The sequence below is a fragment of the Hypanus sabinus genome, chromosome 5 (genome assembly GCF_030144855.1).
Source record: "Hypanus sabinus isolate sHypSab1 chromosome 5, sHypSab1.hap1, whole genome shotgun sequence".
In the NCBI taxonomy this organism is placed as follows: Eukaryota; Metazoa; Chordata; class Chondrichthyes; order Myliobatiformes; family Dasyatidae; genus Hypanus; species Hypanus sabinus.
Window position 1 is genome coordinate 163,287,922 of NC_082710.1, and position 9,571 is coordinate 163,297,492.

At 47.0% G+C, this 9,571-nt stretch overlaps 1 protein-coding gene across 1 annotated transcript in view; it reads right to left on the minus strand.

Annotated features, from left to right (window-relative positions):
- Positions 1-9,324, minus strand: part of LOC132394809 (uncharacterized) — a 74,288-nt gene extending 64,964 nt beyond the window's left edge. Inside the window, exon 1 of the mRNA XM_059971215.1 lies at positions 8,879-9,324. Within this exon, the coding sequence (XP_059827198.1) occupies positions 8,879-9,158 (280 nt within the window). The 5' untranslated portion in view covers positions 9,159-9,324. The remainder of the gene's footprint in view (positions 1-8,878) is intronic.
- Positions 9,325-9,571: the final 247 nt, after the last annotated feature.

Here is a 9,571-nt window from a genome sequence, read left to right on the forward strand (position 1 = left end):
AGGACACCGACAGTCCCAGCCAAGCCCTCATCAGGGAGGAGGTACAGGAGCCCAGAGACCGACACCTCAATGTTCAACAACAGTTTCTGAACGTTGTTTACACTCCTCACTGCCTCTGGAAAGCAGCCAGCCAAACCAAAGACTCATCTACCCCAGATACTTTCTCCTCTCCCCTCTCCCATTGGGCAGGAGATACAAAAGCCTGAAAGCACATCCCACCGGGCTCAAGAAAAACTTCTGACCTCATTAATAAGCAAACGCTTTGAGAGGCTGGTCAAGGATGACATCTGCAGGATGTTACCACCCACACTGAACCCCCTACAATTCATCCACCGACACAACCGATCGACAGACGACGCAATAGCCACAGCTCCACACACCGTCCTTACACGTCTGGAGAAGAGGGATGCTTACATGAGAACACTGTTCTTGGACTACAGTTCAGAAATCAACACCATAAATCCCTCCAGGCTCAACAAGAAGCTCAGAGACCTCAGCCTTCACCCTGCCTCGTGTAGCTGTATCCTGGACTTCCTGTCAGATCACCAGCAGGTGGTAAGAGTGGGCTCCCTCACCTCTGCCCATGACTGTGTTGCCACCCACAACTCTAACTGCTCATTCAATTTGCTGATGACACTACACTGATTGGCCTAATCTCAAATACAATTGAGGCAGCCTACAGAGAAGAAGTCATCACCCTGATGCAGTGGTGTCAAGAATACAACCTCTCCCTGCATGTCACAGAAACAAAGGAGCTGGTTGTGGATCACAGGAGGAACAGAGACAGGCTCACCCATATTGACATCAATGGATCTGGGGTTGAGAGGGTGAACAGCTTTAAGTTCCTTGGCATCCACATCACCAAGGACCTCACCTGGTCTGTACACACCAGTTGTGTGGTGAAAAAGGCACAACAGCACCTCTTTCACCTCAGACTGTTGGAGAAGTTTGGTATTCCCCCCTTCCCCCCACAAATCCTAAGAACGTTCTACAGGGGCACAACTGAGAGCATCCTGACTGGCTGCATCACTGCCTGGTATGGGAACTGTACCTCCCTTGATCCACAGGACTCTGCAGAGGGTGGTGCGGACAGCCCAGGGCATCTGTAGATGGGAACTTTCCCATATCAGGACATTTACAACGATAGAAAAATACAACTGCTGATGCTGTGGATCCAATAATATGTACACAACGCTGGAAGAACTCAGCAGGTCAGGCAGCATCCGTGAGAAAAGAGTAGCCAACGTTTTGGGCCAAGGCCTTTCCTGATGAAGGGTCTCAGCCCGAAACATTGACTACTCTTTTCTCACGGGTGCTGCCTGGCCTGCTGAGTTCTTCCAGCGTTGTGTACGTATCATTTAAAAAGACAGGTGTGTAAAAAGGGCCCAAAGGATCATTGGGGACCACAGTCACCCAAACCACAAACTGTTCCAGCTGCTACCATCCGGGAAGCGGTTCTGCAGCAAAAAAGCCAGAACCAACAGGCTCTGGGACAGCTTCTTCCACCAGGCCATCAGACTGATTAATTCATGCTGATACAATTGTATTTCTATGTTATATTGACTGTCCTGTTGTATATACAACTTATTATAATTTACTGTTTCCATTCCTGTTTCCATCCAAGGGGGTCAGTGTGGACATGGTGGAGGATTACAAATATCTGGGGATACGAATTGACAATAAACTGGACAGGTCAAAGAACACTGAGACTGTCTACAAGAAGGGTCAGAGCCGTCTCTATTTCCTGAGTAGACTGAGGTCATTTAACATCTGCCGGACGATGCTGAGGATGTTCTATGAGTCTGTGGTGGCCAGTGCTATCATGTTTGCTGTTGTGTGCTGGGGCGGCAGGCTGAGGGTAGCAGACACCAGCAGAATCAACAAACTCATTCGCAAGGCCAGTGATTTTGTGGGGGTGGAACTGGACTCTCTGACAGTGGTGTCTGAAAGGAGGATGCTGTCCAAGTTGCATGCCATCTTGGACAATGACTCCCATCCACTCCATAATGTACTGGTTAGACACAGGAGTACATTCAGCCAGAGACTCATTCCACCAAGATGCAACACTGAGTGTCATAGGAAGTCATTCCTACCTGTGGCCATCAAACTTTACAACTCCTCCCTCAGAGTGTCAGACACCCTGAGACAATAGGCTGGTCCTGGACTTATTTCCACTTGGCATTATTGACTTATTACTATTTAATTACTTATGGTTTTATATTGCTATATTTCTACACTATTCTTGGTTGGTGTGACTGTAACAAAACTCAATTTCCTTCGGGATCAATAAAGTATGTCTGTCTGTCTATAAATTGCACATTGTACATTTAGATGGAGACGTAATGTAAGATTTTTACTCCTCATGTATATGAAGGATGTAAGTAATAAAGTCAATTCAATTTACCCACTGGTTTGAGATGATTGAAACAAAAACTTCACACCATTTTAAAAGTTTCATCCCTCAGTAGTTAATCAGATTAATTATTTAAATTAGCCCCACCTCCATCTGTTAGCTCAATACTGCACTGTAATGACTTGAAACCACATTTTTGAATGCTGTTTACATTGTGAATAGATGCTGGTATTGTGTATTTATACACTTTTCTTCCGTATCCTTACCTTAACCTCTAAATTTATTTTATATAATTCTTTATAGTTATTAAATATTTCATTGCATATCACGCCAGCACACCAACAGCAAATTCCTAGCAACACATACAAAACACTGGAAGAAATCAGCAGGTCAGGCAGTCTCTGTGGAAATGAATAAACGGTCAACGCTTCAGGCTGACACTCTTCATTAGGACGCTTTTGTATTTACATTAAATTCCTAACACGTGTCAATATTTATGGCAATTAGATTTCTTCCGAGATCCTCAAATGGTTCTCAATAGACAATTGACAATAGACAATAGGTGCAGAAGTAGACCATTCAGCCCTTCGAGCCTGCACCGTCATTCTGAGATCATGGCTGATCATCTACTATCAATACCCAGTTCCTGCCTTGTCCCCATATCCCTTGATTCCCCTATCCATAAGATACCTATCTAGCTCCTTCTTAAAAGCATCCAGAGAATTGGCCTCCACTACCTTCCGAGGCAGTGCATTCCAGACCCCCACAACTCTCTGGGAGAAGAAGTTTTTCCTTAACTCTGTCCTAAATGACTTACCCCTTATTCTCAAACCATGCCCTCTGGTACTGGACTCTCCCAGCATCTGGAACATATTTCCTGCCTCTATCTTGTCCAATCCCTTAATAATCTTATATGCTTCAATCAGATCCCCTCTCAATCTCCTTAATTCCAGCGTGTACAAACCCAGTCTCTCTAACCTCTCTGCGTAACACAGCCCAGACATCCCAGGAATTAACCTTGTGAATCTACACTGCACTTCCTCTACAGCCAGGATGTCCTTCCTTAACCCTGGAGACCAAAACTGTACACAATACTCCAGGTGTGGTCTCACCAGGGCCCTGTTCAATTGTAAAAGGATCTCCTTGCTCTTGTACTCAATTCCCTTTGTAATAAAGGCCAACATTCCATTAGCCTTCTTCACTGCCTGCTGCACTTGCTCATTCACCTTCAGTGACTGATGAACAAGGACTCCTGGATCTCTTTGTATTTCTCCCTTACCCAACTCTACACCATTCAGATAATAATCTGCCTTCCTGTTCTTACTCCCAAAGTGGATAACCTCACAGTTATTCACATTAAACATCATCTGCCAAGTATCTGCCCATTCACTTAGCCTATCCAAGTCATCCTGAATTCTCCTAACATCCTCATCACATGTCACAATGCCACCCAGCTTTGTGATGACTTGATGATGTTATTCTCAATGCCTTCATCTAAATCGTTGATGTAAATCATAAAAAGCTGTGGTCCCGATACCGAGCCCTGTGGCACCCCACTAGTCACTACCTGCCATTCCGAGGAACACCCATTCACCGTTACCCTTTGCTTTCTATCTGCCAACCAGTTTTCTATCCATGTCAATGCCTTCCCCCCCAATGCCATGAGCTCTGATTTTACCCGCCAATCTTCTATGTGGGACCTCATCAAATGGCTTCTGAAAATCGAGGTACACTACATCTACTGGATCTCTCTTGTCTAACTTCCTGGTTACATCCTCGAAAAACTCCAATAGATTAGTCAAGCATGATTTGCCCTTGGTAAATCCATGCTGGCTCGGCCCAATCCTATCACTGCTATCTAGATATGCCACTATTTCATCTTTAATAATGGACTCTAGCATCTTCCCCACTACTGATGTTAGGCTGACAGGACGTTAGTTCTCTGTTTTCTCCCTCCCTCCTTTCTTAAAAGTGGGATAACATTAGCCATTCTCCAATCCCCAGGAACTGATCCTGAATCTAAGGAACATTGGAAAATGATTACCAATGCATCCGCAATTTCCAGAGCCACCTCCTTTGGTACCCTAGGATGCAGACCATCTGGACCTGGGGATTTGTCAGCCTTCAGTCCCATCAGTCTACTCATCACCGTTACCTTCCTAATGTCAACTGTTTCATTTCCTCTCTTACCCTATGTCCTTGGCCCATCTATACATCTGGCAGACTGCTTGTGTCTTCCCTAGTGAAGACAGATCTAAAGTACTTATTACATTCTTCTGCAATTTCTCTGTTTCCCATGACAATTTCACCCAATTCATTCTTCAAGGGCCCAACATTGTTCTTAACTATCTTCTTTCTCTTCACATACCTAAAAAAGCTTTTGCTATTCTCCTTTATATTCCTGGATAGCTTGTGTTCGGACCTCATTTTTTCTCCCCGTATTGCCTTTTTAGTTAAGTTCTGTTGTTCCTTAAAAATTTCCCAATCATCTGTCCTCCCACTCACCTTAGCTCTGTCATACTTCCTTTTTTTTAATGCTATGCAATCTCTGACTTCCTTTGTCAACCACTATGGCCCCTTTCCCCCCTTTGAATCCTTCCTTTTCTGGGGGATGAACTGATTTTGCACCTTGTGCATTATTCCCAAGAATACCTGCCATTGCTGTTCCACTGTCTTTTCTGCCAGGATATCCGTCCAGTTAACTTTGGCCAGCTCCTCCCTCATGGCTCCATAGTCTCCTTTGTTCAACTGCAACACTGACACCTCCGATCTGCCCTTATCCTTCTCAAATTGCAGATAAAAACTTATCATATAATGGTCACAACCTCCTAATGGCTCCTTTACTTCAAGATCGCTTATCAAATCCTGTTCATTACACAACACTAAATCCAGAACAGCCTTGTCCCTGGTTGGCTCTCGTACAAGCTGTTCCAAGAATGCATCCAGTAGGCACTCTACAAACTCCCTATCCTGGGGTCCAGCACCAACTTGATTCTCCCAGTTCACCTGCATGTTGAAATCCCCCATAAATACCGCAACATTACCTTTGCCACATGCCAATGTTAACTGCCTATTCGACATGCACCCAATAACCATGCTACTGTTTGGTGGCCTGTAGACAACACCCATTTGAGTCCTTTTGCCCTTACTGTTCCTCAGTTCTATCCACACAGACTCTACTTCCCTTGATCCTATGTCCTCTCTTGCAAAGGACTGAATCTCATTCCTCACCAACAGGGCCACCCCACCCCCTCTGCCCACATTTCTGTCCCTAAGATAGCACGTATACCCTTGTACATTCATTTCCCAGGTCTTGTCTCCCTGCAGCCATGTCTCCGTAATCCCAACAACATCATAGTTACCCATTCGCACCTGAGCTTCAAGCTCATCCGCCTTATTTCTGACACTTCGTGCATTCAGATATAGAATTTTTAGCCCATTTCTCCTCTCTCTGTTTAAATCGCTGCCTATTGTGCTTAACCCAGCTCCCCGAACTCCCATCGGGCTATACGCCCCTAAATTTTGTTGTCCTTCCTAAATTTACTTATTCTTTCAACACATTTAACTCCATGTTCCGTCAGACCATCCTTCTGTACATGTGTCCTCCTTTTCACTTGTTCCGCCCCACCTTTCTCTACTACACACTTAATATTCCGGAACTGTGTAGTCCCCACCTGTCCTTTATTCTTCCTCTCGCTATCCTCCCTCACATTCTGAATCCCCGCCCCCTGCAAATTTAGTTTAAACTCCCCCGAGCAGCACTAGTAAACTTCCCTGCAAGAATGATAGTACCGCTCTGGTTCAGGTGTAAACCGTGCCGTCGGAACAGATCCCACCTTCCCTGGAACAAAGCCCAATTATCTAAAAACCTGAAGCCCTCCCTCCTGCACCATCCTCTCAGCCATGTATTAATCTGTATGATCCATCTGTTCCTTGCCTCACTCGCACGTGGCACAGGTAGCAATCCTGAGATTGTTACCCTGGTGGTCCTGCTCTTCAGCTTTGCACCTAACTCCCTGAACTCACTACGCAGGACCCCCTCACTCAACCTACTCACGTCGTTGGTCCCTACATGGACCACAACATCTGGGTTCTTGCCCTCCCTCTCGAGAATAACCTGCACCCGATCTGAGATGTCCCGGACCCTGGCACCAGGGAGGCGACATACCATCTGGGACTCCCGATCTTCCCGATCTAGTACGATAAGATGGAGACTTGACCTCACAATCGACCTCATCATGCCCTTTCACCTCACAGTCTGCTTGCACTGAGCTTTCTGGAGAACTGTAACACTTCATACCTCATTCCATTGATGTACATATTCCTTTGTACCACCTCAATGTACCGGAGTTCTGTATGACTGATGCACCATCAATAACTCACACTGAGACGTAAGGCGAGATATCGGCTTTTATTGACTGGAAGAAGGAACCAGGAGTGAGTGTCCATCATACTATGTCCTGGAGACTGAGGCCGAGCGTCAGGCCTCAGATCGCCTTTATACAGGGGCCTGTGGGAGGAGCCACAGGAGCAGTCAGCAGGGGGCGTGTCCAGACAGGCACATAGTTCACCACATTCACCCCCCCTTTGTTTGAAAGAGTCCCCATGTGGCGAAGTTTCTTACAAGTCAAGCCTATCAGGTGGTCGAATCTGTCGCTGCGATCTACGTAGCACCGGCTGTGATCGCATAGATGCCGGCGACATTGGTGATTGCACAGGGGACGGAGGTTGCGCTTGTTCCTGCCCACTAGGCGCCGGTGATCCCTCACGCATGTGCGAGGCTCCTGGTATAAATGCGTATGAAACGCCCGGTATACAAGTGTCGTGAGGAGTCTGTGTAGGGCCTGGTGAGCACGGTGTCAACTCTGGTGCAGGGTTCATAGTTACCGGAGAGCCTTCAGGGTAGTGGTCTGCTGCACCTGCGGGTGCCAGGTCGCGGATGGAGACCGTTTCCTCCCGCCCATCAGGTAAGACCACATAAGCATACTGGGGGTTTGCATGTAGAAGGTGAACCCTCTCTACCAGCGGGGAGTATTTATTGCTCCTCATATGTTTCCGGAGCAGCACTGGCCCCGGGGACATCAGCCAAACTGGTAGGGTGGTCCCAGTGACAGACTTCCTGGGAAAAGAGAATAGGCGTTCGTGAGGGGTGGCAATGGTGGATGTACATAACAGAGAGCGGATAGAGTGCAGTGCCTCAGGGAGGACCTCCTGCCATTGAGAGACCGGCAACCCTTTCGACTTAAGGGCTAAAAGTGTGGCCTTCCACACTGTGGCATTCTCCCGCTCCACCTGGCCATTACCCCGGGGATTATAACTCGTGGTCCGACTGGTAGCAATGCCCCTAGCTAGCAAGTACTGGCGCAGCTCCTCACTCATAAAGGAGGACCCTCTATCGCTGTGGATATAGCAGGGATACCCGAACAGAGTGAAGAGCTGGCGCAGGGCTTTTATGATGGACGTGGCAGTGGTGTCGGGGCAGGGGATGGCAAAGGGGAACCGTGAGTACTCGTCGATAACACTGAGAAAATAGACATTGCGGTCAGTGGAGGGAAGGGGGCCCTTAAAGTCAACACTCAGTCGTTCAAAAGGGCGGGTGGCCTTGACAAGTTGTGCTGTGTCAGGACGGTAGAAGTGCGGTTTGCACTCAGCGCAAATTTGGCAGTCCCTGGTCATCGTCCTGATGTCCTCCAGGGAGTATGGCAGGTTCCGAGCTTTCACAAAATGGTAAAATCGGATGACCCTCGAGAGTAGAATTCTGTGCATAACGGCGGGTTCAGTTGCACGAACCTCCTCCAAGTACGATTGGAAGCATGCAAGCCAGTGTTCAAAAGCGAGAGCTGCTTCAGGGTCTTGAGGGTCCAAATCCAACCTTTCCGGACGCAAAACAGTTTCCATGTTTTAAAACTTCCAGTCAATAAAATTGATGCACCATCAATAACTCACACTGAGACGTAAGGCGAGATATCGGTTTTTATTGACTGGAAGAAGGAACCAGGAGTGAGTGTCCATCATACTATGTCCTGGAGACTGAGGCCGAGCGTCAGGCCTCAGATCGCCTTTGGGAGGAGCCACAGGAGCAGTCAGAAGGGGGCGTGTCCAGACAGGCACATAGTTCACCACAATGACATATAAAAGAAAAGTTTTACATGTCCCTCCAATTTACCATTACAGTCAGGGTCTGGAATTGAACTGAAAACCCGAACACTACCTCCTTCTCTCTCTCAGCTGGCACCGGTGTGTTGTGTTTATTTGTTCATGTAAATTGTGTCTAATTCCAGTCACGTGAACAAATGATCTTTGTCATGTTTGTAATGTACTGTGCTGTTCAAAAAGCGAATGGCCGTGTCATTTATTTAGACTCTGTATACTTATGCCTCGGACAACAGACTTCAGCTTGCAAAGCTGCAGTTCCCCGAAAGAAAAAGCTTGTTCAGTCAGCAATCTGTTGTGGTGACACCACAGTCTCCGAGCGCGGAATGGAGACTGTGGCTCTCGGATTCACATCTGAAGTCATTCCCTTACCTTCGGCACCGACCACACCAAGCTGGAGCAGAAGCGAGAAAAGGCGAACGAGTGAAAATATCCGGAGGCTGAGAAGCGACATAAACTTCTCAAGCGGGGGTTGACGATTCTTGTGCCCGACGCTCATCCGATCCACGCCTCTTCCCGACCGATCGGTGCCGGACCTGCTCCGGGATACTGACCCCGTTCGCTGGCGGACAGAGAGCAGAGGAGGGTCTGCACACCGGCTCACGGAGCTCCCCAGCGGGAAGTGGAGGAGAGTGATGTGGAGTGAACTCATAGCGATTGGTAAACAGTAAAGCTGAACACGGGCAGAACGATTCCAGGTGAACAGACAACGATTAAACTGTTAACAAGCTCCTGGTTCCCTCGGTCCAGTTCAAATTTCCTGCTTTGTGATTGACGCGGAGGAGGAGCGAAAATTTACACGAAGAGGTAAAACATGTTTGTTTCAGGACTTTCTTTGTAATTTCACAAATAGATTTTGTTCATATTAATAAATACACTAAAAGAAAAACAATACAAAATGTTTAACATCCTCATTATCATATCGTACTTTAGATCTGTCTTCACCAGGGAGGACACAAGCAATCTCCCAGATGTATGGATGAGCCAGGGACATAAGATATCAGAGGAATTGAGACAGATTGACATTAGGAAAGAAACTGTGATGAGTAGACTGGTAGGACTGAA